Genomic DNA, 27,968 nt, shown 5'->3' on the forward strand with positions numbered 1-27,968 from the left:
TATACTTCTTCTTTGGTCTTCTTTGTTTGCGTTTCCTATGTTTCCTCGTGCATTCCTCCTCTCGTTCTCGCTCATCAGTTTGCAGCTATGGCCGACGACGAAGTTTGCTTCGCGCTAGCGGTCCGTTCGTAGTACAGCAAATTGTGCGCAACTTGTCGTTTATCTCTGTCAAAATTATATCGACGCAATGGAGAGCCCATCGGAAGCCCTGAGTGTGGACGACGTGTACACCCTGGCCGAGGAGATTGGCAAGGAGTTTGAGATCGTCATTGACAACCACGGTGTGGAGGCCGTCAAGAAACTCATGACCAAAGTTATCTGCGTCTTGGAATACCTCGAAGCCTACGCCTTCAAAAACGACACCGCCCGCGAAGAGATCGTCCGTCTCAAAGCCCAGATCTACCAGCTGGAACATGACAAGTCCGAAAAAGCACAGTCCAGGAACAAACTGGAGAAGGTAAGGGGTCCCCACTTCCATGATTGTTTCGAAACATTTTTTGTCGTGCCTCAGGCACTGTGATGGCATATATGTTTTTGTTTCCTCCAATTGCTTTGCGAGCTTGTTTATTAACATTTACGCGTATCGACCTTTTTCTTTCTTTTTTTCTTTTCGATGCGGGCAGGGCAGAATTACGTCACATTCCTATTTCATGGAATAAGCGAGCATTACTGCTTTGCCGTGATCGGTTTAGGGGAGTTTCCGATAATCCGTAAATTGGTCGAAAGCGGCTCGTTTTCCTCTTTCTGCAAAGACACTGGTTTCTGTAGCAAAACGCAAAACTTTCTCGCGAGGCTGTTAGGCATGTTGGGCAGTTGGGCAGTCAACAAGTCTTGTCCGTGTGTTCTTCGATCTGTTTTCGCGTCCTTGCTGTATGACTCATCCTGACTTGTCGTGCGTTCATTACGTCCGCGACGAAAAGAGGCGGGGGTTCTTTTTCACCGGCCGTTTTCCTGCCTCACGAACGAAGCAGCTGAATGTCGTTTCTTATTTTCGTCTTTTCGGCCGATGTGACGTCAACACCACCACCACCACGACAGCGAAAAAACAAACAAACAAAGGCAAGGGGAAAGCGCTACGCACTTTCAATCAGTCGTGTTAATCGCCACCGAACGTGAGCAGACGTTTTAAAGACCTCGCTGCCACTGCGTCCTCAATTGCCGGATCGTTAGGCGGAAGGGTTATCTACGATGTATCCAGCTGTGTGTGTGTGTGTGCACGAGCGCGTCTCAAATCGAAAACCAGTATGTGGGTTAGCAGATATTTTTTTTTGTTCTGCGTGTGCGTTAGTTGGGAGCCGAGAGGGGATAAAAAATAAAGTGTATTAGGGTCGCCTAGAGAGGCGCCCGCCGAAAGAACGCGCGGCATCTCGAGACGTAGTCGCCCCTCAAGAAAATGGGGGCTCTCCTATTATCGGCTCTGATTGAATGGACGCTCTTGAGCTTTTTCCTGCGCCGTACGGACCGACAGACCGACCGACCTACCGAGCGAGCCAAAGATTTGACAGCGTTTCCTCATGTGCGAGACGCTGTATAAAGTGGCGCGCGGTATCGCCACATACCCAAGATTCGAGAACAATGGGCTCTGATTCGTCTTATCCCAAAGCTAACACGTTTTCTTTTTCTTTTAATTTTTTTTTTCGGCATTTTTGCGGGAAGCCTTTACTTGGGGGCAAGGTTAAAAGGTGCTACAAAAGTATAAAGAGAAAAAAAAAAGTCTTTCAAGTCTGTTCTGAAGGCTTTTCCTGTGCAAATGAGATTGCCAAAGAAAACCAGGGGTTTCTGTGAAAAGAATGAGGGGATAATGACACTACTTTCAGTTCTTGTCCCTGGAGACAATGGCATTGGCATGACTCAAAATGTGTGGCTGCATGCGGCTGAAATTAGATTTCGTGTGACCACAGGTCTGATGATGGCAGCACGTTGCAGTGCAGCATTTCGGTTGTTGTCGCTATAGCAAAGATTATTGAGGCTGAACGTCGGTGTACACTTTGGTTGCACCGCTTCTTCATGTGCTGTTGCTGCATACATACAAACACAATGTAACTTGGTTACAGAACTACCTATGTGCATTTGGTGACACCTTTTGTAGCCTGGTAAATAGAGTGGTGCCTAGGATTATTATGGGGGCCACTGAAAGGGTTAAAGTAATGTCTGATGGAGAACAACAGAATATATGTGCAGGACGGTCAATGAACTTCAAATAACTCGAGAAAGGCAGGAGTGGGGGTTTTCGGAAATGCTTAAAGAGTGTCATATTTGTTGACATAGGTGGAGATGATGACAAGACGATAACAAAATTATATCTGGAAATAACTTTGTTTTTTTATTATTCATCTAAAGGGTATCAGCAGTGGCCTCATAATCTGGAGATGCTGAACCCAACCCCCACATGTCACTCGTGTCAAGGTTCACCTTTTAATATCTTTTTAATTACTACCCTGTAATGCTGCCAGCTTTGGTAAGTATCAAGGCAGGAGTTCACAAAACAAACAAGGCATTTTCTGCTGCTGTACATGCTCATTTCAAGAACAAAGCATATATGCCACACTAGGATAAATCATTCTTGGAACTCATATGAAAATGCATCCATACAATGTTAAAGCAGGTGTGCAGGTGATCTGGTTGAGTATGCAGATTATTTTAACCCTGGAGAGAGGGGACAAGGAGAACGGCATGACACTGATCTCTGTGTCGTGCTGTCCTCCTTGTCCCCACTCTCCAGGGTTAAAATAACAACCATACAGTTGTATTGTTAAAATAATCTGAGAATGACATTCAAATTCACAAAAAACTTCAGGGTAACGACCATGCAGTGATTTACACAAAAGTCTATTGCTTAAGTGTAGCTTTATCGGCATCAATAGCAGGTAGCACTTTCAAGTGATGCAGTTTCTCTGAGCAGAAACCTATCAGTCTCCGGTATTTAGCCATACTACAGTAGGACAGGGTAACTTTTCAATGCGTGTTCTTCTCCTATGTATTTGAGAAAATTTCAATATTTGGCTTGCCTTACTACGTTACTCGAAGTAGTGATGGAAAAAAATGTAGCACAGTGCACCTATTTGACCCGATTTAGTATTGCAGCGGGAGAGAGACCAGCTACAAAGTCAATTGGGAGGGTGGCATTCTTCTGCCATTCAGTGGCACATTCAGGCTAATGACAATGTGGTGTGCAAATTGTTGTTTTGGCCATGCCAAACATAACAGCGACCTCATGGGGGGGGGGGGGGGGGGGGGGGGGGGGGGTGGTGCAGGCAGACTTGGCAGCACTCTGGTCAGTGAACACTGGTGGGATCACATTGTTGTGAAGTGATTTCTACTCCGCATAAACTTCTCCGTGCTACGAGTCTGCGCAGCTTTTGCACTGTACCAAGCAAAAGTAGGTAACAGAAGAGACTGAAAGAGAAGACAAAAGGACGTCTCCCCTTTTTCATCCCTTCTTGACTCGTGCCAGCACGGTCAACATTGCTGAGTGGAAAGGGAAAGGTGAGCCACCACCCCCTTTTCATTAGCAGTGCAAGGCTCCAGCTCTGTAAAGTACACTGGCCTTGCATACTTTGTACAGAACAGTTAATACAGCACATAACGCAACTTGCAAGTGCTGAGAGGGCAGTCAAGGTTGTGTGAGTTTCCTGTTGAACTTGAAAGGGTTGGAAGCAGTTCCTCAAAAATTTTGAGACGCCAACCTTGGTGCCACATGTTAGTAGCATGCTGGCAACATTCCTCTGCAGTCACATGTTAGGTTGAGCATTGCCCAGAAGCATCGGCATCCGTATGCCTTTGGGCAGGGCTTGCAGGTTTCCGTATGTTTGAGGTTTTAATCAGCGAAGTATGTAATGGTTTGGGTGAATATAAAGATATACTAATAGGGGGGAGGCGTGCAAGCTACCTCAGTTCAGGGATGGATTTAGAGGGGGGGGGGCACCACCCCCCCTAAGCTCCCCAAGGTCAACTTAAAAAAAAAAAAAAACATCATTGATATACACTAGCCAAAAGTTTAGTTTTTGGTGACATAGCAAATATTGGGTAAAAAAAATAGACCTGGGCAGTGTTTCAACCGTGACGTCATATATTGGCAGACTCCCCCCCCCCCCCAGGCTGAACGCCTGCCTCAGTTGTGCTATGAACAAACAAGCCTAACAGCATACATGCCTAAACATCTCTATGGGGCAGGTGAGGCAGATTTCTGTTGGATTTCAGTTTTATTCACCCTATCTCTTAGCATTTAGCTTGCTTCTGTTACTTTAGCTCAAATCCAGGCTAGGTTTCATTGACTGAATTAGACATTGAGTGCCTTTCCTTGCTGGAAAGGAATTTCCTGGCACAAGATTGCCAAAGGATGCTCAGATATTTAGTCGCATTGTGTAAGTTCTAATTTCAGCAAAACCATCTTTTAGAAGTAGCTCTATTCAAACTATCTGCAGGTGTTGCCTGGCCGCTTGTATTGACTTGTGTTGGTCGGCCATGGATTGTAAAATGGCGCATTGGCTTTGGTGCCGCAGATACGAGATTGTATGCTGGTAAGTCAGTACTACTACAAATGGAGTCCTCCTTATGTTTGTCATGATCATGTATCAGTTTGCTGTCTGTGAAGCAGAAACTGCACTTCAGTAGGGCTGTGCATAAGTCTGCCGTAGGTTTTTTTCAGAGATATCTGTTGACGACAATCCATCTCGTTTTCAATCTTTTTGCGCAGGAAATGGAGCAGTACGAGGATGTTTGGAGGCAAGAGATGAAGGATCTGGGCAGCCTGGTGGCGAGGCTGCAGGAAGAAAACTCCAAACTCAGCACCTCTTTGAAGGCACGGGATGGCTTTCCTCCAGTTCCCAGCGAACCTCACAGTGAGTGCCGATGACCTCATGTTCTTGAATTAGATGAGTAGAAAAACAATTTGACCAGTGCAGTTGGGAGCCCTTCATGTGCATCAAATAGTCTATCTTTCATAGTCATTTGCAGGGGTGGGGCAGCTGTGCTAATTGCACCGTTTTGATACATTCACACTTCCCTACTCCTAGGGGTGCCAAAAGCGTGAAGTTCACCCAAATTGCGCCATGCTGCGCCAGAGATCATGGCAACGCTAGATTTAGTGGAAAGTGAAAGCTCGGTTGACAACCTTGGCTATTTTATTGCCATGTGGTGCAAGCTACCGCCCGATTCCTTGGTTTAGTCGTATCTGTCGATTCATTTATACATTCATTCATCCTAACCATTGTACTGTCGCATCATACATCATACGTGCTATGATGTATGATGCAATGTAGCATTGAAGGGATACTACAACGAAATTTCGGCATTTTTTCTTAGTCTATACACGTTCATGGGAGCAATATAACATCGGACAAACTAATGTCTTCTTGAAAAAGACAGGAAAAAGAGTTTTAAAACGAATTAAACGATTAGCAAAGGACACCTGGTGGATGTTACTAAAGCCTCGCTGTAATGCCTGTCTAGGAACCTTGACACTTAGTGACGATGACTGTCTCGCCTAGAACTGTACATGCCTTCAACCTGACGTTGTCCCGCCAGCTCTCCCACCACCACCAGAAAAGAGGGGAAGGAGGAACTCCCCTCTCATCTAGAGTCTCTTTTGTGTTCCAGACATCGCTATTGTCCCTCTACAAGATTGTAGGAGATTAACCTGTCACTCAAATTTCATACAAAAGCAGCTTTGGAAGATCTTTAGGATTAGATGCAGTGGCCGGATCCCTGGCGGGCTTCGGCCGCTTTGGTGGCTGGGACGGCTATCAGGTTCAGAATACAAACATGCGACTTTAATTTATGGATATTGTGGATCGTATTCAGCCTATTTCTGAACACGAGGCATAGATATTGAATTTCGTTGAAATATCCCTTTAACTCTTTTCTGACCACGGGAAAAATGGCAATTTCCAAGGGATCTGTGCAAATGCTTTTATTTTCCTAACTAGTGTATGAATCTATGTGACACAGCAAAATGTGACCAGTTAGTTGTTCTTTCAAAAGAAACTCAGGTTGGTACTGTGTGCAATTTCAGAAATTTCACAGTAAAGTTCTATTCAAAGCTTTCCAACACTTGTACTTAGTGTTGTGCAGATATTCAAAATTTTGAATACTAGTCTAAAATAATGCGCTATGCAAAAAAAAAAAAAAAAAAAAATAGTTGCTCTGAGCCAGGTACGTAACCAGAGATGTCCAAGACTCTTAAGTGTGGGGGCAGGGGTCGGGTTGCAAGGCATGTGTATATTATAGGGTCAGCTCGATATCAAGGGGATGAGGGCGTGCTGAACCCCCATGCCACTGCTTCGAGATAAACTGCTATATTCATATATTTCGAAGTGTTGATTGCAAGGGGTTAGCCCCGTTGAGCGTGTTTCCTACCGAGCACAAGTGCAATACGGAGCAGCAGAACATTGCTTCTCTGCAGTGCACCCATGCTCGGTAAGAAGCACACTCAATGGGGTAACCTGCCACGATCAACACTTGGAAGTGTATGCTTGAATATCGCAATTGCGTGCTTGGGAGGAAAGCACACTTTAGGAGCAGGATGGTGTATGCGCACGCCTGGTGTATTTAAAAATAAACTGAAACTTTGTGAATGCTGATATCTACATTGCAGTAAAGTTTTCAAAATTAAACTGTGGCTGTTATGAAAGAGTATAAAACGTTAGGCAGAGATGCCCTGATAACCTGGCATTCATCATTCATGATCCTTTTTTTTTAATTTGAGATTGAAGACTATTTTCATATAGCAAGATTTGTAAATCCCCTCAATTATGTATAGCTGGGCATCTCTGTGGGTTTCATTTTGTGTAAAATTTGTTGTTTACTTGCCTTCCCAAGGCATTGGACTTCCTAAGGCCACAGTTCAGAAATATAGATAAATTAAAACTAGCTTATAATTGGGTAAGTTGTAGCCTGGGAACAACCTTCACATGTTAAGCTGGATTTTCGTTTAAGCATGGTGCAACAGTAATGAAAAGCTTGGAGAAACTATTCAATATTCCATTTAAAATATTTGGTCAAAACCACTATTCGCTTCAAATTTGCTTCAAACTCAAAATCCCCTAATTGCACATGACTACTTGTACAAACCTGGTTTGCTTGAATTGTAGCTCATGGTACACAGTCACTCCTAAGGTGCTCCAAAATAAATTTTTTTTATCCTTAGTGCTCCAGAGTGCTGATTTTTCTGCTCCTAAGTTGCTTCAAAAGGCAGGTTTTTCTGCTTCTAAGTGGCTCCAAAATGCATATTTTTCTGCTCCAAAAATTACCCCAAAACAAGTATGGTCTGCCCACCTCTACATTTGGCAACTCGCCCCTCTTTTGTCAACATCATACAAGCATAGCCTCAACCTGACATCTCATCTGGAGCCTCCAGCCACGTGGCATTTGAACGAGGAAAATAGAAATGCCGGCCAGCGGAAGAAGCTCGAGATTAAGTGGACTGAGGTTGCAGTCTTTATCAACATGGCTGCAGCCTTTGTTTCTGTTGCTGTCCCGAGAGCTTATCACGGCGCTTGAAAGCCATGCATGTGTGACATTCTAGGCAGTGCATCCCTCATCCCCCAGAATAACTTGAGTGTACTTTACCCAACTGGACATAACAAAGAGCATTGCAAAGCAAAGTTCAGTTGTGATTATGGCTCACCATCACGGATACAAAACAAGATAAAGAAACATACAAAGGTGTCTGGTGCAGCCATCGATGCGGCTAGGAACGTCGTTTCGTTCGCTGCCCGCAAATGAAGTGGCGGGGGGTTGCAGGTGGCGGTGTTGACTGGAGAAAAACAAGGAAGAGCCACTTTATGGAATCCGAGGGAGAGAAATGAGAAGTTTGGGGATTAAAGAGGAGGCTGAAAAGAGTGCAAAGAAAACGAGGTAATGTGCGTCCGGTGCAGGGCCGTAACCAGGGGGGGGGGATAGGGGGTTCTGACCCCCCCCGAAATTTTTTTCTGTGTACGGCCCTGGTCGGTGCACTGGCAGCCAGCCGATTTTAGTCTCCACCTCTGCGCACGCGCAGTGGCGCCGGTCGGCTACCGGGTACCAAACCGGGACCGGATCTCCGGTTTGCTGTAACTCTCCATTATATGCCACCGATGCACATGATTCATAGGCGAAAATAAGACAATAGACACTTTCAAAATGGCCGCCGTTGTCCCCAAAACCCCCCCCCCCCCCGAAATTTTTTTCTGGGTACGGCCCTGGTCCGGTGCGTGTTCCCCGTCAGCCGGCACTCGATAAGCCAATCTTTTTTTTTGTACCCAGACGGTTTTAGTAGGGTACATTAGGTAAGACTTATTGTCCATCAAAGTAAATAATTTGTTTTTAAAATGCTGTGTATACGAAAGTTTAAAAAAGAAGAGCTCTGTGGGTGTAAAATTATTGGTGGCGTTTTTACTTTCTTATGTGATATACATTTTGCAAGTGTTACGTGATGTCGCGTTTAGCGACTCTCTGGTCAGTTCTAACACCGACTGGTTTGTCTGGCACATGTTAGGCTCTGAAGTACCAGTCTAGAGCCTGGTTAGACAAAACTTAAACACAATCCTTCTGATACAATGAAACAATACCCTTCCAACATTAAAACTTTTCATTTTTTTTTTTTTTTTTTTTTTACGTTTACATTGAGCACATTTGAAATTTGGCACAATGAGGCACACACTGAAGGTGGCTGTTTTTGAACGAGACAGAAAGTGATATCCTTTATCGAGGACTGAGATAATAAAAAAAATTATCAAACATAACTCTAAAAGATATGGTTGCCTGAGAGATATGGACATTGAACCAGCTGAGCTTATGGTGGACACACAGCAAACTCTGCTAAGCCCAAATGTTGGTCATGGTAATATCCTGCACTTCTTTGTGTTTTCTCCCGACGTTGATACTTCCGAAGACGCCGCCGCTTCAATTGATTTCGACCAGTTCTTGCATGGTGGAGATGATGCTTATAATCTGCAGGTAGATGTCATTTATTTATCTCTTTCTGTTTTTTTCTTCTTATCTTTTCATTCAAGACAGAGGTGGCATACACATCTGCCAATATTATATCGTAAAATACTGCAGAAGCCCCCACTTAGTTTAAGTGCCCACTATTAACATTCCCAAACTTGGAAATTATACGAATTATACAAATTATATGTTAAGCGCCTGACTAAGCAGACAAAAAAAAAGAGAGAGAGCAGAAGGGGCTGAGGAGGAAAGCAATTCACTTGCATTAATCTGATGGCTGGCTATACTGGTGTGCACATCATTGACCTTTACAGAAGGGGTGTGTGCACGGCCCATTTTCCAGTCAAGCGTTTGGTGTGGCTTTGTGGCTTTGTTCCAACAAGTTGGTTAAATAAAAAAAAAATAGTGTTGTTTTTTATTTGTAATGCTGGTGGAATTGAGAGTAGGCCCCTGTTTTTTCAGTCCCAGTTTGTTATTCTGGAGAAGCAAAATCTAATTCGAAAGTGCCCTTACCATTCTTGGTTCGTGTTATTTCTGCAGCTGTTTGTTTTTGTATTTTTATGAGTGAGGTTCAGGAATGATAAGAGAAGGAGAAAGAAAAAAATGAAAGCCGTTTACAATTCCCTGTAATGCCGGATTAGAGCGCAGCTCTTGAGGAGGAGGATGGGAGGGTACTGAGTGATAAGTGACTCCTTGAGGTCACATGACCTCAGGGGGGGTCGTCTGACGTCAGGGGGGGTCACGTCACCTGAGGGGGTCATGTGACCTCGGGGGTCATGTGACCTCGGGGGTCACGTGACCTTGGGAGGTCGCGTGACCTCGGGGGGTCGTGTGACGTCAGGGGGGTCACGTGACCTGAGGGGGGTCACCTAACCTCGGGGGGGGGGGGGGGGGGGGGGGGATCACGTGGCCTGGGGGGTCACATGACCTCACGGTTACGCCAACGGCGATGCCGCTCAAGCTGGAAACAGGCCCCTAAGAGCTGCGCTCTAAAATTGCTGCGCTGAACAAATCATGATAACAACAGTAATAATATTAATAACTAAAAACGGTCATAAACCTTATACCCTCAAGCTGATTCATATCTTGGTTAAACTGATAATTCACAATATTCTAAGTGTGGTTTTTCTAAAATGCCAGGAGGATTTCAGTTTGATGCATTTTTATTTTGCTGGCCCTTGGGGAATAAGGCATACCATATAGTGTGGAAGGACAACATTGGAAGTGCTCATTATCTGCAGCAGCTAAAGCAGCTGCTTTATTATTGGATTGTGGGGGGGGGGGGGGGGGGGTACGTGCTTGCTTTTTGTCAAAGCTCTGTAGCAGCCTTCATTATATTGAGTTCTTATGGCACCTGATAAATCTTGTGTGTGATGCCTTGCCTCAACATTGGCACAGCACAACATTCTTAATTCAATTGCATTTACTCCTTAAGGCTTATTCACACGATGCATCTTTTCAACGCGCCACAGTTTAGCGAAACCAAGATTTCGCGAAATCGGCCTGTTCACACGTGGAGTTTGACGCGCGAAACCTGTGACGTATTGACTCACGAGAATTTCGCCAAACCTTGTCATCTGCACCGGGAATACCAAGCATTTCTCATCAAAATGATATGAAGTACGCACAGTGTGAAGGGACAGTCTGTTTTATTAATACCACTCAAGGAACTTCGTCAGATTCGGCTCACTGGGTTTACTAGTCCTGCCAAACCCGGGAAAGACCGCGAACGTCAAAGAACAGGCAGATGATCTCGAAGCATTTCGGACATTTTTGCACCGCTAATAAAGAAAGTTATCCCCAGTCACCAGGTTTATATCCGGTGCTTGCACTCGTCGCGACTATTGATGAATCTGTACCGCGCCACCAACCCGTACTGTAGGCGCCGTTCGCACACCTGACGCCGAGTAGGACGTCGCCCGTACGCACCGCTCCTCCGCTTGTCGCTCGCCATGTTTGTTTATTTTCTCTCGGCTTTGGCTCAGATACGAAATCGGCCGAAAATCAGACTCCTCCAAAAGCTCGCTCCTCCTCGAAGGTCAGACGTCATAGCAAAGTTGAGCGGCCATTGGCAGCGCCCGCGTTTCTTCTTCGGGTGATTGACAGGCCTCGGTGAGGTTTCAGCGAAAAATTGCTCCAGAAGCGAGGAAGACGCGCCACTTTTTTCGGAGGCGCGGCACTCTTTCGGTCGCGTTCAGACGGGGAATCTGTTTCCCGAAACCTAGTTTCGCGACACAAGATTCGCCAACAAGATGCATCGTGTGAATAGACCATTACTGTGTTGCAACTGCCACATTTCATGTGAATTTACTTGTCTAGCCAAAATAATGTGATAATTCAAGCTGGTTTAATTGCCTCATGGTACAATTATTGCATTACCTCATTTACTTGCACCTGATGCAGCTTTCGAGGTACACTTATAACTGGGGTAGTTAAAGGGATTGTCCGGTGATATCCGGAAGTTACTAAGTTTTTGCGCTGGTCACATAGAGAGGGCCTAGATATAGTCATATGTGGTATTGATTTCATTAAAATATGCCCCAATATTCGTTAAACCAATTATGAACATCAATACGAAACTTCAAGCCAAATTTTGCAAGTATGCATAACTGGTCATGTTGTGACGTCGCATCAGACATGGTAACGTCAGAGTCGCGGGCGATGACTTATTCCGGGTTTTGATCACTATGGTTGATGGTGCGTTCAAAGATCATTGTCGAAGAATTGAGCTTCCCTCAATACCGTAAATTTTGTCTTTCTTAAAACAAGGTCATTTTACTGAGACAGCAGTCAGGAGCTGTCGTGACTCTCTTTGCATGATGTTACGTCAGAGCTCCTGCTGTGGCCAGCGAAAATGTTCTGTGTTTTGCAGGTGAAATATGAGCAGTTGGACTCTGTTTACAATTGGATTACTTGTGTGGTGAAGGAATAAAAATTCAGATATTGTGCAGATATATTAAAGCAATGACAATATAATTTAATTGTTTTCTGAAAGACAAAATTTTATCGGACAATCCCTTTAAAAATAACCTGAAAAGGAAAAAAAAATATATTTTTAAAGCCTGGGTGAACGTTGCGTGTCAAAAAAAATTATTCTTACGCAAAAAAAAAAAAAAAGAAAATTTGAGAGCAATATTAATGGCACAAGATTTATTTTAAATTCTGCGTGCAAAGTCCTTGACGTCATGGAATGGTCATACACTCTCTCCACCTCAACGTGATGGCCAAGCCGATTCACCTCTCCTCCATGTGCCCGAAATGCCAAGAGAAAAAAACAAGTGGAAAAAGGTGACCACCGACTGAATCGCGTCTCACACCCTCAATATTGCTCTAAAAAAAATTTTTTTTTGCGTAAAAGTTTTTTTTTACACGCGGGTCTTAACAAAATTGATAAAAAGAAAACTTTTTTTTTAGGGGTTCTTTAAGAACATTTTAGATGCTTTCCCAGGATCCTTTTTTTTTTTTTGTGTGTGTTTTAATAATGGCATCCTAGACATCCAAGTTATGAAGCTTAAAACTGCCATCTCATGAAAATATGTTATTCCCTTAACGTTTTCCTTGACCCAGTATTAACATTTCAGCATTGAATTGCAGAAGCATTGCATGCATACTCAAGTGATGCTGCCAGTCTTTTCTTCTAAATGTATGCAGTCTAAGCTATATTTGGTTCCTGTTTCATTGTTTTTTTTTTTTGTATTTCTTCTGTGGTTTAGTCCCGGTAAGGTGGTGGGTCAGTGGTCCTCATTGGAGACCACACTATTGTCCTTTCTAACTTCCCTTGGATAACAGAAGTTTGTCTCTAGCGTCTGTTCAGGACAGTGGGTTCATATTGCTGTATTTCTGGGTCGCAACAGCAGCCAGTCTAGGTGTCCGATTCTGCTGGTCACTGTTCTGGTTTCCAGTTTCTACCATTCGGGCCTCTTACTAGGATAGGGAGGAATTTATCTTGTATATTTGTTGTAAATATTGCTCACAATTAAAATGACTTTCTGTGACTCATGCATTTATATGTGGATATACATATTTCTTTTTATTTATGAGTTGAGAGTGTTGGGAATATAACCAAGCTAAGCCTCTATGTATGCCTAATTACTAAAATTTTGAATGTAACATAATGAAACTCCGAAAACCCAGAACACTAACTATGGCTGATAAGAAATTAGGGCTTTATGTTTTCTTGTTTTCCGAGCTTGCAGTTTTGACAATGGAGCTACATATTCAGAACATGTTCCGTTGTAAATTTATAAGTTTTTGTCTTTATAGTACTTTGCTGCGGCAGTTCATCCTTCAACGTATCTCTCGGTAAATTAAGAAGTTTCTGTCCTTAGAAGGATAGGATAAGGTTTGTTACGGAATACAAATACGAAGCCACTGGCCCGTTCAAGCATAGAACGCTTTTTACGTAGGACCTAGCACTGCACTACCAAATTTCAAACAGACAAACTTGTTTTTCTTTTTACAAAAACAATATGTTTTATTTTGGTTTTAGTAGTTTACTGCAGCTGTCCCTCCTTGGGCGTCTACTAGAGTGCCTTCATGTGCGCTTCGCATAGAGTGATGCCAACTGCCTGTTTCCCTTTCCCACACCCTCTTCCACCGCCATTTTGTTCCCCTCATTGTTTCCCCGTGCGCCGGAAAGTGGCCTTTGTGTCCATCGGTAATCCCATCCGAGGGGGAAAAGGCTAATCCTCCCTCCGTGGGTTCCACAACGCTGCTCCGAACTTCTGAGATAAGGTGCTTGTTTCCCGGAGGGTTATAAGCCCTACGGATTATCGCCGAGGAACAAAGTGGCTGCTGGTTTGTCGGCGAGTGGTATTACAAAGGGTGGCATCACCCTAGCAAAGCGCACATGAAGGCTCCCTAGCGTCTACACTTGACACACAAAGTAATGGGACCAAACTCAACCACTCTTTTCAGCTGGCAACATTCTGGGGGACGAGAGCCTCGTGCTGAAACAGCTCAGGGATGCCTACGACAAGCAGACAACGGAGCTGCGGAAGTGCGAGAAGGACCTGGTGCAGAAGGCTGCCGATTTGGAGACGGTGAGCTGGCATCACTGGATCTATGTGCAGTCTTCAACAAAAGTTTGGAGCCCACCGCGCACGTGGCCGGAGTGGGCTTGCTCCAATTGGGCTGCGTTGCTATCGCCAGTGCTTGCTGGCTGCAAGTGTTTTGAGATTGATGGGGAACTTCGATCTAGCGTCCTGCTCGTCTTGATAACAACTTTGCTATGAAGGCGAGCATTATGCAAGAGCGAAGTTCTCCCTTGCTCTCAAAACCTTCGCAGCCAGCAAGCACCGGTTATAGCAGCACTGTCGTGCGGGAGCAAGCACGCTCCGGCCACATATGTGGTAGGCTTCAAACTTTTGACAGAGGCTGTACTATCTCAATCGCAGTTAGTGGGAACACGGGAGAGGCTCATTCGGGGTGCTATCGGAGCACTCTAATGGCCCAATGTAGAACTGTTACTGCAGCGAAGCGGATGGACTGCAGTTGCATGCCGGGCCATTAAAGTACTCCGATAGCCCATGATGCCGTGCATTATCGTGTTCCCACTAACTGTGATTAAGGCTGTACATACTATATAACAAAAAAGAGTAATTGCAATTACAAGAAAATGTACAAGCTCAAAGAAATTTACATCAGATTGAGCTCCAAATACCCACCCAATTGGACGAACAGTTCAGTGTCAGTGCGCCTACACTGGTAGTGGTTGGTCGAATTTCCCTTCGAATTAGCATCTCTCTTTTTATTTACTGTCATCGCAAATTAATGCACACAACAATGCGAAAGAGGCAGCAGACAAACTGTAAACGTGTGTATGTGTGTGTGTTTGTGCAAAATTCTTAAAGATGATGGAAGTGTCCCTTTTCAAACTCAAGGTCTTTGGGTTGTAAAACGTTTGGTACAATAATGAAGCTGTAGGTGTTCCACTTCTCATTCCTCTGGCTGCGTGCAAAAGTCTGGGGACTGTCCAACATAAATTGTAGAGAGGGCACCTGAAAAAAAAATGGTGAGAAATAATTTCATTTTCGTTTTAATTTATTTTTACCTGAAAGGCCTCTAGTGGTGCATTCATTACACGAGGAAAGCCAGAAAGTGGGAGAAGTTGTGATATCTGAGGCTTCACTTTATTCCCGATTGGCGAGTAGTTTGAGTGGTCACGCCACTTGCAAGTCGACTCACACGGCGGGGACAGCAAGCCTGAATATGTTTGTTCTTTTGTCACGGTAATTAAAAGTAAGGGACGCCCCTAACATCGAAGTAAAACTGTGGTACTGCATAGGCTACTGTCGGGGGGTTGACTGAGCGTCGAACGGGCGCGCAGGTTCAGCGGCAGCTGGAGGCGGCACGCAAGAGTGTGGCGGAGCAGGGCCGTCGCAGCCGGCGCCTGCAGGTGCAGGTGCGGCAGCTGTGCGAGGAGCAGGGGGACCTGCAGGCGCAGCTACAGGACGCGCACGGGCAACTGACCCTGCTGCAGCAGCGCCTGGGCACAGCTGTCAAGGACAACTACGACCTGCTCGAGTCGCGGGTATGTGCCCCTGGGACGGGAGGAAGCGCTGCAACAAACGTTAACGGTAGTGGACTCGTAGCCTTTCGGCTCTCGGAAACTGCTTGGTACCTGCGGCCAATACCGCCTAGAAGACGAGGCCGGCGCCAGGTTTTTCCTCTGAAACGTCGTCACTAGTGGATTCGTGCAGCGCCGCCTAGCTTGCACCAGCATTGCCTGGTAGTGCATCACGCAACGTCATGCAGGAAGGATGTTTTAGAATAATGTGCGCAATATTAGCGCGCGGTAGTGCTAAATTTAGCGCTTGCATTAGCGCACGCTATACAAGAATGCTTTAGTATAGGGTTTTTCTGCCGCTGTGCAAAAGCCCAAAGATCTCGTGCTTGCAACACCACCAAGATACAGTAACAATTTTTATTTCACGCATGAAATGATGATGTAAACTGAAAAAAAAAATATACAAGTTCTTTTTTTTTTTTTTTCGGAATAGCATATCAGATTTACCTAAATATGAGAATGCGACTGGAGCGGTCGACTAGTCATGTCCGCTTGCGTCGTCTCGGCGACAAAGATCTCGTATACTGATTACCGCACATTGTACCTCCGCCGAGAAACATTTGTGTGTTGCAAGCAGCAACTTGTCGGCAATTGTTGCCCACCTTCCTGGGTCTTCCAAAACGTTTCTGACGTGAACCTCCCGTAGGAGTGCAATGTCGTCCTGTGTTGAAAATCACAATCCCAATGATGCCGCCGACGTCGCGCTCATGACGCCGCAAAATCCTGAAAGCCGCCATTCTTTTTACTGTGCTCATCGTGGCTTTAGCCAATTCTTCATTGCGAATTCCTCTTGGAAGAGTGCATAGACTCTTTCCGTACGCGGGCAATTTCTGCAGAGAAACGTAAGCTAAAATAGCGCACGGAAAGTGCAAAACGCAGTTAGTCTTCGGCACATGCGCAGTGACGACGATGCTATTCTTTGCGTACGCAAAGCTTTAGCATGTGCGATTCTAAAACTGCCTAATGTCTCACATCGAGCGTGATGCTAGAACGCTGCGACACCAAGGTGGATGCATCTGCCGCAGTGCGGCGGCTCTCGTCGAGCTTCCGCGTGTCTGTTGCTTGGGCAAGTCGGAGATCCACTGACGACGACGTCCTGTGCGGGCCTTGTTGTTTTCCAGGTGGTGTTGCTAGAACACAGCCAACCAGTTCGTAAAGGCCACAAAGGCCTCAGTAGTGCTCTTCGTGGATGTGGAACTATCGGCCGCTGTCTTGGTGCCCGAGAATTCTTTTGTGAGACCTTGAACGTCTGTCCCGTTAGCATATCTGTCCTCGTTGACAATTTCACCCCATCTCTTCCTCGTCACCGTGTCTTTCTCCCCGCCTCCCCTCATCCGCAGTACGGGGTAGCCAGTCAGTACCTAGGTTCAGGTTAACCTCCTTGTCCTTAATAAACCTTCTCTTTCCCTCTCTCGGGGTGTAGGCATTACAGAAGGGAAAGTGTTACACGAGGAGGATTGGCAAGAAATAAACACGGAAAAATGTGTGGAAGTTCTTTTTACGTTTTCTGGATGCACTTGCAAATAAGAGACTGAACTAACAATGAAACTTAAAATATCTACCTTTTCCACCCTTCTGAATGTTGGCCTTGCTTGTGACCTCTGAGTGACAGGTTTTCTTTTGCTTGCCACTTCGTGTTCTAGGACGGACTAAGCAGCGTGGACATGCGCGGCAAGGTGCTGGTGGACCTCGACGATCCGCAGCGGCCCCGCTTCACCCTGGATGAGCTCAAGAACATCCTCTTTGAGAGGAACGAGCTCAAGGCCAAAGTGAGCGACCTCGAGGACGAACTGGCCCTCTACAGGCCCATGTGAGGAACCCCCCAAACATCTACACTCCGTCTCGCTGGTCTCTCCTCGAATTGAGACAAAGTAGGCTGTTATGGATCGAGCAGTGTACGCTCCATTCACATCTAAGCCGACAAGATTGTGGAAGCTACGTATTCAATGGACCAGTCATACATCTATCTTTTGCCAGGTGTTCACACTCTTACCCATACCCACGTGCAGAGAGTGAGGTCGGGTGACAAAAGGGAGGGGGGTAGCACTTAGCAACACAAAAGGTTCCTTGGGTCCGGATAAAGACTTGTTCATTGACTCAAATGCCAACACACTTCGCTCTTAGACAAAAAAAGTCTGGGCGCTGGCTCATTGCTCCCACTGCACTGTCAGCTTAGGGGTGAATGGCGTATGGCGTGGTTACATCTTTTGTGAAATTAGGCAGGACAGTGATGTTGGGGCTAGGGTGAAAGTCTCCCAAGTGGAATTTGGTGAGCAGCATACCTCATTTTCTCTCTGCCAGTTTCTGAGTTCAAGAATTTGTTGCGTTTTGTGTTTTGTCTCTCAAAGTGAACGAAAATATGATTTCACTTAGCTTGAATGTAGGATAGTTATGTTTATCGGTTTCTGCCAGGACTGCTCTTTTCACAATCATCAGTGAAACTGTATGAAGCAGGATAGTTTTTATCTTCATCTGTCAAGGCATGATTGATATCTCACGCTACAGCACCGTAGCTGAGACAGCACAATGCACAGACTCGGTAATCACTGTAGCCAAATAAAATGGGTAACATGTAATTTTTGCCCGTTCCCTCAGAAACGGCAACCCACTTGGAGCTATGCAATATCCGGGATTAACACTGACCTCCCTCTTGAGATCAAAGTGCTCGTCCCACGTTTCGGCAGAAATTTCTCCTGCGTAATCGTAGTGTGCCTCAGATGTAGCTTCACTTTTCGGAGAAAATGGGATTCTGAATTACTGGGAGAAGCGTGGTAGTTTCAAAACAAGATGTTTGGTCGAGATCTCGAAAACAAAACTACATGCTGGAGTTCACTTCTTGTGGAGGAAATATTTTTCTTGGCTGTTTCGTCAAAACCATCAGTAAAGGCATGGAATTATGGGAGCAGTAGTCTTTCAAATACTGAGACGATGAGACTCTATCACCCATTCTTTTTTAATGCTGACACAACATAGTCATATCCCCCAGCTTTTTTTTAATGGTCTTTCTGCTTTTGAAAACCATTAACAATCATTACATTCTAAAAGAAAACAGGAAAAAATTGTGTGTAGCAATCTGCTGGGTAATTGTGTTACATGTGAAACATTCCAATATCACTCTGGAACGTTACCGAGCCCCGCGCCCACACTCACGGCGCTCTTCATCAGACAACTTAACTTGTGGCATAGAAACTTGATAGCAGTTCCTGGAATGAAAATACTGGCTCTAGTCGGGTTTTAAAGCCTGGTGGTTTTCCAGAACCTTGCATACTCACAGGAATCAGACAATCAGCGTTCACGTGTCCTTTCCACCAGCCAATCAACGTCGAGCTTTGTGGTTGATTTTTTGAGCTTCACTAAATCTGGCGACCCCCTCCCCCCCCCGGCACCGACATTGATACACACATTTGGAAAACTTGGCTTAATCTGTCTCATGCAGAGAGAAAAAGAGAATAAGTGAAAGTTGGAGGAAATTTTTGTCTTTTGGAACTAAAATCTTGATCGTCGTGATGATTGTACTCTTGACAGTTCCATGTTTCCTGCTCTCGTTCTTCACTGGCGTCGAATCTTCTCTCCCCTTTTTCTTCCTTTTCTCCTCTCTCAGAGTGTGTGCTTTCCCCACCTTGAGGTTGTGACCATGTTTTGTTTCGCGTGAAAGGTGGTGGACTTATCAAGCCACCTCGGTTTCGAGCAGGCCCGCGCAGCAGGCGTCGCACCACAGTCCCGACGACGACGACCTGCCCGTGCAGGGCCCCATCAACCAGGAGCCCGAGGAGAAGCTTTTTTCTCTCGGAAGGGCCTCGGGGATCAGGAAATTGTGAGTTTCGCTTTTTACTCTTCCGCGAAAGCACGGATTGATGCCGACGCCTTTGCTTGGCCCCCCCTGCCGCAACTAACCCAGGCTTCTCTTCCTCTCACCTCTGCCTTCATTTTGCTGATGGCTGCTGGTTGCTGAAGACTGAACCCCACTTTTGTAGTGCCCCGCGCGTCGTATGAGCCGGTTAGCATAAATGCTCGGGGATGGAGGGAGGGGGGGGGGGAGAACGGACGGGGCGTTTCCCAAATCAGGCAACGAAAGCTGAGAAACTCTTGTGGGGAAGTTGTCGTCGTGTTTTTCTGGTGCAGTGGGGTTTGTTGAGGCGAAAGTCACTAATGAGCTGCGCCGTCGGTGTCGACACCTTATTCCCCGACAGTGTTGCCACCTCAGAACTCAAAAACTCGCAAGAGGAATCCCGAAAAACCGCTAAATTTGGGGTGCAGGCCAAGAACGGCCATTTTAATGCAACTTGAGGGAAGGCAAAAATAATGACTCCATGACTGTAACTTACCACTAAAATTAATCTATTTACGATCGACAATTGTAAATTAGAGGACATTTTAGACTGCCGAAAGAAGAAGGCTAACACGACTCGAAAACTGCTAAAAATCACACCAACCGCAAAACGGCGATTTTTCCCGCCGGACAGTTATCAAGGACCGCTGAATTCAGTAGGAAAGCCGCTAAATTGGCAACACTGCTGCTCCAATTTTTGTTTCGGTGTTTAGTGCGGGGCAGGCCCAATGGGCTGCCCTACACTTCCTTTTCTTTAGGTGTGGCGTCGAGAAGCTTGGGCGATGTTGTCTTGCCTTGTCGCGGACTGTTTTAACGTTTCTGGAAGGCGGAAAGGAGTTCTCTGCGATTTCTGATAAATGTTCAGATGACTGGTGACAATAATTTGAAGCACCAAGATGGCTAAAGTGTTGTTACTTTGAGGCTAGTGGGGCTCTACAGCATGTATACTAAGGCTTCTCAGGTACTTTAGACGGCCCACAAAAAGCGGTTTCTCGATGTATCTCGCTGCAATTTACTACAGAAGTGCAAGCAGCTGGTGGAAGTTTACTGAGAAAATATCAAAGACTAAACTTCCTTCGTTAAAAAAAAAAAAAAAAAAAAAAAAAAAAGCTGTTTTGGGCAATCTACATTGCCACTTTCTAGAAAATGCATGCGTAGAGAGAAATGCTGCCGACAGGAAGTGCGGGCCATTCGGAATTTTTTGCGAGATCGTCTGCTATCGACCCGAATCAGCCGGTGCTCCCTCGACTCGAGTACATCATTCGTCGGCAGCACTTCTTTCCACGCGTGCATCGTCTGCAAAGTGGCAATGTAGATTGCCCAGAACAGGTTTTCTTTTTTTCCCCTTTTGAACGAGGTAAGTTCATTTCTTGATTTTTTCACTGTAAACTTTCACCACCTGCTTGCACCTCCGTAGTTAATTGCAACGTGATACGATGAAAAACCAATTTTTGCGGGCGGTCGAATGTGTCTTAGAAGTGTTAGCTTACATGCTGTAGTTGCAGCGATGCTCTGAAAGCTAGTATTGCTTTTTATTTATTTATTTTTTTTTTTGGGGGGGGGGGGGGGGGAACTATTTAAAAAAAGTTTGTAAGGGGGCGCGCAGATCGGCAGTGTTGTGCGGGAGGAAGGCCGGAAAGATGGCTTCACGAGCTTTTGAGAAACAGAACACGAAAGTAACTCTGCCAAATAACGGAGGTTCGACCGCGATGCGACCAAATGCACTCGCACCAAGACCACTGCTAGGTGCAAGCAAGTCGTGTGCACCTAGTGGCCTTGCACTTTGTTCTTTACTTACCTATTGCCATGGGATTTATTCATGTTTAAGAAAGGGCTAACGATTAATTACGGAGAGGTGCCATACTGTAATATCCCTAAAGATGTCCCACACCCGAAAGGTAACCTTCCCCCCCCCCCCCCCCCCCCCCCCCCCCCCTCTATTTTTAACATGATTTGCTATTTGTTTTTCACAAACACAGAAAGATAGCCTATTTTTAGTAGTTGCAGTGCCTTGGCTAATGGTGACCTTGACCATAACGGGGTTAGTTAGCTATGGCGGGAGATAAGGAAACATTGCTGACTGGCAAGGACAGTTGTCTCTGCTCCCTTGCCCCTCAATGTGAAAACAAGTCTGGCAGGTAGGTCACAAAACACCAAAGTATTATTTAAAAAAATTTTTCTCTATCGCACACCTAAACTGGTGTGCGATAGAGAAATCCTTTTGGACTATCCTTTTGGGGTATTACGGTAGTAGTATACTGCACCGGTGTGGTTTTTTTTTTGTATTGCGTCTCATGCTTCAACATAAAAGATTTACTTTTATGTTTCCCTCTCAATTGTGAGAGGAAAACTAGGCCAGATTTTATTTTTATTTGTTTTTAGGCCGACATTAGTGGCAGCGGTGATTTACAATTTGCACATCTAGGCATGCTTTTTGTTTCCTTCAATTTGCTAGGGCACTTCGTTTGATTTAACACGCTTGCTGCCATGCATGCAGTATTATGAGCATTGAAATTGACTAAAGCGTGTCGGCTTACTCCTAATCAATTTGTAAATTTTGTTTTTGCTCGCAAACTGCAAAAATGAGTGCTCATGCTTGAACCTGAAGGCACAAAGGGCCACTCCACTCAATGTTCTATATTTTAGGATTAAAGCTGTTCATAGTGCATGCAGCATATCCGAATTATGTGGTGGAAGTTTTTTTGTTTTTTTTTCGAGTACTGTGTACAGTTTTGTGAAATTATACACTATACCAGTCAGGCACGTAGCCAGGATTTTGGTTTGAGGGAGGGAGGAAGGGAGGGAAGGGGGGGAGAGGGGGGGGGGGGGGAGTGTCGGGTTGCCCATGACAAAATGCTGTATGAGGGGGAGGGGGGGAGAGGACGCCCCAGCAAAATGGAAGATTTGGGGAGGGGGCCTGTGCCAAATGCCCCCATGGCTACATGCCTGATACCAGTCTAATTTTAACTTTTTTGGGGGGGGTCAGTGGAAAAACTGAAATGATGGGCTGAGGAGCAACTGCGCGTGAAAACGAGCGAAATATACATCCAAGATGCATCCTCAGTTGTTGACTCGTAGCAACCAAAAAGCGCAGGCTGTACAAAAAGGTAAAACTTTGGTTAGTATGGCTCCGTCGGGATCTAAAGCCACAGGAGCCTACAGCACATATTTTTATTTCAGTTTTAGCAGGGATCTCCAGTGGCATTTTAACACAATACTGCAATCATGATCATATCCAACTGGAGCAACATAAGTAATTTGATTTGGATAGAATTTTGCGAGTGGAGTTGCTCTTTAGTGACATACTCGATAAAGCTGCTGATCTATCTGCCCACTTTATCTTCTCCCCCCCGTGCTCCACACATTACTGCAGCACTTTGCTGTTATGCTGTTGTAGTGATAGACCCCACGCAGGTTTCTTTTTTTCTGTCATCGAATAGGTAATTTCACTGCACTTTTGCAAAATACCTTTTTAGTTGGGAGGCTGATATTTGATACTAAAAGTGTTACTTTGAATATGAATATTGTTGATAATCTGGTGAATTCTAGCTTGTTTTGAGGGCCTAGTGTATCTGCAAATCTACCTTGGACAGAATAGTTCTTATCAGAAGCATCACCTTCGTGTTTAACGTTGTGCATGACTAGGTAGGATCTACCAATAATGCATTAACCATTGATTGGATTCCTTATTTTGTTATTTCTCGTTTGTTGTCTTTTTTTGAACACACATTGTTGATGAAATGGGATGAAATAGTTCAGCACTTGGCAGGTGCCTCCTCATAGCTTTGCCCAATTTGCCCTGTAAGAAGTTTTGAAATATTGACCCGGTATTTCTGTGTTCTGATCTCACAAGAGCCAACAGCTCAGCTATTGATAGTCAAAGGCTGTATGACGCTGTATTTCGCCAAAGGCTGTGTTTCGCCAAACCAAAACCATTGAATCGGGCATCGCCATTTGCGGCCTGTTTGACGAGTCCCGTTTTGATTGGGGTATCTGCTTTGTGCAGTGCAGCTTGCAAAAGGAGCTATCTTCTCTTTTTTCTCTCAGTTTACGCACTTTCATTCACTGTTTGAGTTGTTTTTTTTCCGACGTTAGTGCACATAGCAGAGCATGTGGTTCTGCTTACGGTATACATGCACACGACACAAATGCTTGTAGCCCTAGCAGTGATGCATGCTGACGGCAAAGTGGCAGAGAAGAGTGATTTGGAGAGTAACATTTCTTGAAATTTGTTTTTGGTGGCAAAGGTTCCGGGTATTTAAGAGCATTAGGGGATGAGGTGGCCTCCATCTCTTGGACCGCAAACGAGGGAGAGAAGGAAGGGACCGCGTCCTCCAATGACCGGTACGAATCTCTTGCTCGTGCTGCTGTCCCCTCGCTGCAAGCCTCCTGTCTGCTGCCCTGTCCTTCGAGCCTCCTCGACCCCCCCCAACTGTTTAGTCCTTTACTTGTCCCTTCACCTAGTGTAATTCATCATTCCCCATTCGTTCATTACGCTTCAGTTGACTCGTAACCAAGAAATGAAAGGTTGCCATTCGAACCCTTTCCTCAAACCGGAGGCCGAAGCCATGAGCTGTCTGCGCCTATCCAGTGCCTCTACCATGTTACGTGACGTGCTCTAGCGGGCAGACATAGTCTGACGCTTTAGTGGCAAAAGGTTTCGACTAGAAAAAGAAGTCAAATTTTGAGGTTTTTATGTGCCAAATTAACGAAAAACATCTGGCACACCCCAGCAAAGGACTCTGGATGTATAACCAAAACCTCGGTTATGTGGTGCCTCCTGCGCAGTAAACCTCTATCAGATTGTGGACACCTCAGCCGGTGTTCAAACCCGCCAACTGAGGATCCGTAGCTCGTAGCTTTGGCTCCCAGCAAGAGGGAAGGGTGAACAGAGTCAGTTCACCTGGCTGTATGTTTCTTATGCATTTGCTGTATACTAATGTTAATGCACGAGTGTTTTAATATGTTTGTAAAAGCCAAGAGCCATTAGTTTTAAGTTTTGTTAGTATATTATTTTAACAGTAGAATGTTGTATTCTCATCAGTCAACATAGAATTTTATACTTTCAAGCTCTAATGCCAGTGTGAGAAGCAAAGGGTTTGGATTTTTTTCCCATGGTACTGTCTGGTTACAGAGACTATTTGGTACTGCTTAATAGGAAAGCTTTGGAAAGGGTTTGGAAATGCATTTAATTAATGCCTTTTTGGTTTGGAGGGTTAAAGTATTTGCTGAAGGCATTTGTGCATTAATTAGCTGATGGGGTGGGGTGGGGGGTTCAAAATTATTCTAGAAAGTCGCTTTGAAGTTTTACTGTCATTTGGTGGCTCAGATAAAATCATTAAAGTTTGGGGAGCTTACACTCTTTACATAATTTGGAAAAGGAAACTTGCGTTTCGGGGATCTTATGTTACTGTAATATCCTGAGAGATTCCCCACCTCCGAAAGATAGCCCACCCCCCAGTTTTGGCTTGATTTGCTATAATGTTTTAAACACCGAAAGATATCCCATTTCCGGTAATAGTAGTGTTGGGATCAATAATGTCCTCGGCGTAAATGCGGCTAGTTCGCTATGGCGGGATGTAAGCGAACGTTGCTGACTGGGAAGTACAGTCATCTTTGCTTTGTTGCCCCTCGTCACCATAACAAGCTTGGAAGGGACACAACCTAAAAATAGCAATTTTTTACATTTTTTCTTGATCGTACACCGAAAGTTAGCCCACTTCATATTTTCAGCCGATTTGCTCTTGATGTTAGGTGGGCTATCTCTTGGGATTTTATGTTTGGTGTTTTCTGGAGTGGCTTTCCATTTCGACAGATGATAGGTCTTGGTGAGGCTGAGTGTACACCTTACCAATGTTTTTCCGCAGCTTGCCTACCAAGGCCACTGTAGCTGTTTACGTTGGTTGCATGTGTCGAGATGTTTGTGCATGAGAGCAGGCTTTTCTGCTGTAGCTGCATGTGCATGATGCTGCCTTCTGCTTGCGGTGCTCTGTTTATTGCTCCACCTTTATCATCTGATCCATCTGAAGTGTCACACAACATTATATTTGCCTAATACTTTCTTAAACATGCGTCAACTGCAATGAACATATTGAACAAGTCTTCCAAGTTCCAGTTTAGGGCTACAGTTCGGAGCAGTTGTTGGTCGCAAGCATGAAGAGGTGGTTTAAGGGAAGGAATAGTAGATCAAACGCTTTATGATATTGTCACGAAGGACAGAAGCAGAAGCGGCAAAAATCCAGTTTCAAACTGAAAATTTAATGGGGTGAACTTGTGCCAAACAAAATAAAGATTGAGCGTCGAGACAGCAGAAAAATAGGTGGTGATTTGGCGTTGTAATAGCAAGTGAGAACAAGACTGACTTGACAAGGTCACGCGCAGCTCCTTATCTAGGGTGAGTTGGCACCTCGAAAATTCGGCCCTGAACCTTCGAGCATCAAACATTCAATTAGAGAATGAACAGGCACTTTTGAGAACAAGAAAGGAGGACAAAATGATAAAAGTTACTTCCAGAGTAAGAATAAACACAATTTTTCTAAAAGCCCATGACCAAGCTTTGGTTGCCCGGCCCCGCGTGCGGCAATATAAGTTATGCTGCACAAAGAAAAAAAGGAGCTGTGTTACTTTCGCTATTATCTGTACTAGGTTGAGAGTACTTTACACTTTTCTGACCTGCAAGAATACTTTAGTACAAAATGGGTCAGAGAAACAGCTGGCTAAAGAAGGTCCATCAAATATTTCGAGTAAACTGGGTAAGAATGCCAAGAATGTTGTTAAACTTGGGAGTACTCTCACACAAAAACTGGAGAATGAACAAGCTGACTGCCTCATTTTAAACTTAACGCAAGTACCAAACATCAGACAACATTTGATTGAATGTGCATAGCTTGACTTTTCACCGCACCACCACCGCCTTCTTCGTTTCACTCCTTTGCCCCCCTTTCTCTCCTCTCTCTGCTGCCTGCCGTGCCCGTCCCGTGCACGCTTTTACGTCCGGCCTTCCATCTGTGGCCGCACAGTTTCCAGCTTCTACTGCGTGGCCAGCTGCCCCCGTCCGGCGAAGGCCCCTTCCCTGAGCTGCTGTCCAACTTTTCAGTTTTCCAAGCGCCCTTTGGCCGCGCGTGAAGCCCGGCTGACGTCGGGGGTGGAGGTGGCGGCTCACTGGATCGCCGGCCGCCTCCTTCTGAACCTCCTGCTCCTCTCCGACCCCCAAGACCGGCTCTGCCTGACGGTGAACGTGGCACCACTCTTCGACCTCGGACTGAATCTCGGACCGATCGCAGCTCGGCGTCGCGACGATGACGAAGGCGACGACTGAGCGGATATGATCCGGACGGCCCAATCCAAAGTGTGTGGTCGTATGTCGCAGTGACCGCCGCCGAAAACAGTTGGTGTCCCAAGTCTACTCGTTTATTAAGGCCTGTTCACACGTATGCCGCAGCACTACTTGGGCGCTATCAGTCAGCGCTGGAGGTAGTGCTGACCTCGCTGACGCATTGTTGATCTCCAGTGCTATCAGTCAGTGCTGGAAACAGCGCTCACCTCGCTGATCCCGCACTGACTTCAAGCTATGCTAGTGGTATAGCGCTGATCGGCACTGCACCAGTGCTAAGTTATGTTCAGGTCAGCGCTGCATCAGAGCTGTTCCTAGTGTTGATTGAGTGCTATGGTGTATGTGTGAACCGGCTTTTAATCCTCAATTTTGCTGACTCGCGGGGCAAGGGTTGGCCCAATTCTCCTACCAACCCATTTGCCGGTAGTCCCTAGATGCTTCGTTGTTACAACCACTTTTGTCGATAAGCTGTGCTGTTCCACGACAACATCCTGGTTGCCAGCAACGAGGTTATTCTAGTGGTTGGGGGGTAGCGTCGGCCAACTGTTGCCCCGGTGCAAATTAGACAAGATGCGCTTGGAAGAAGAAATGCTGCGGTGTTCGAGGGGTCGGAGTCGGCGCTCGCGTCCATCCACAATTCGGCGTTGGAAGCTTCAGCAACGTGCCACCACGAGTTTTCAACACTGGGATCTGACAAAACTAGGCAACGAGAAAACAGTATTGTGGATACGTGGTCCCAAGTTTTTCAATATCGTCGACGAGGCAGGGTTGGATGAATATCTATCTGTTTGTAAATTAAAAATTACGAGCATGTGTAGAGCTGAACTGCCTTGTATCACAAGCCTAAACTACTATAATTTTTTGCTGCTTTTTGCATTTGCGTAATGGTGCAATAATTGCCTCAAAAACCACCAAATATTGATGAAATATATATATATATATATACCGTATTTGCACGAATATAACGCGACCACGAATATATCGCGAGGGCAGTTTTTGATTCCCCCAAAAAGAAAAAAAATATTATTACTATTATAACGCGAACCTATGCCGCGTCAATTTCTCGCACTCGGGGGCATAGCAGAAGTGAAAAGTCAATGGAAATAGAAGAAATGTCAGTTTATGTTTTGACTGCACTCATCCTCACTGGGTCCTTCCGTTTCCAATCAATCCACTTGGCGACTACGCAGGCAACGGGAGGCACTCACTTGATCGAATGACGTTTTAGCGAACGCCCACGTTTCATCGAACGACACTTTAGCGAATAGTCGGACGCCGCGAAGCGGCGTTTTCGGTTGGGCCAAGTGAGT

At 45.4% G+C, this 27,968-nt stretch overlaps 1 protein-coding gene across 3 annotated transcripts; it reads left to right on the forward strand.

The window, feature by feature from the left end:
• On the forward strand, nucleotides 1-27,679 carry LOC8028866 (RILP-like protein homolog). 3 transcript variants are annotated; one of them, XM_042290720.1, is made up of 8 exons: nucleotides 80-457; nucleotides 4,697-4,841; nucleotides 13,846-13,970; nucleotides 15,257-15,460; nucleotides 17,140-17,306; nucleotides 19,152-19,310; nucleotides 23,573-23,669; nucleotides 26,422-26,510. In XM_042290720.1, exons 1-7 carry the CDS (start codon nucleotides 188-190, stop codon nucleotides 23,601-23,603), a joined length of 1,101 nt encoding a protein of 366 aa, XP_042146654.1. In that variant the 5' UTR covers nucleotides 80-187; the 3' UTR covers nucleotides 23,604-23,669; nucleotides 26,422-26,510. The 3 variants fall into 3 exon arrangements, with proteins under 3 accessions (XP_029823099.3, XP_042146655.1, XP_042146654.1); XM_029967239.4 differs by lacking the exon at nucleotides 23,573-23,669 and having other exon boundaries at nucleotides 1-457; nucleotides 26,422-27,679; XM_042290721.1 differs by lacking the exon at nucleotides 23,573-23,669 and having other exon boundaries at nucleotides 64-457; nucleotides 19,188-19,310; nucleotides 26,422-27,679.
• The last annotated feature ends 289 nt before the right edge of the window (nucleotides 27,680-27,968 follow it).

Source organism: Ixodes scapularis, unplaced genomic scaffold, assembly GCF_016920785.2.
Source record: "Ixodes scapularis isolate PalLabHiFi unplaced genomic scaffold, ASM1692078v2 PGA_scaffold1__304_contigs__length_218370807, whole genome shotgun sequence".
In the NCBI taxonomy this organism is placed as follows: Eukaryota; Metazoa; Arthropoda; class Arachnida; order Ixodida; family Ixodidae; genus Ixodes; species Ixodes scapularis.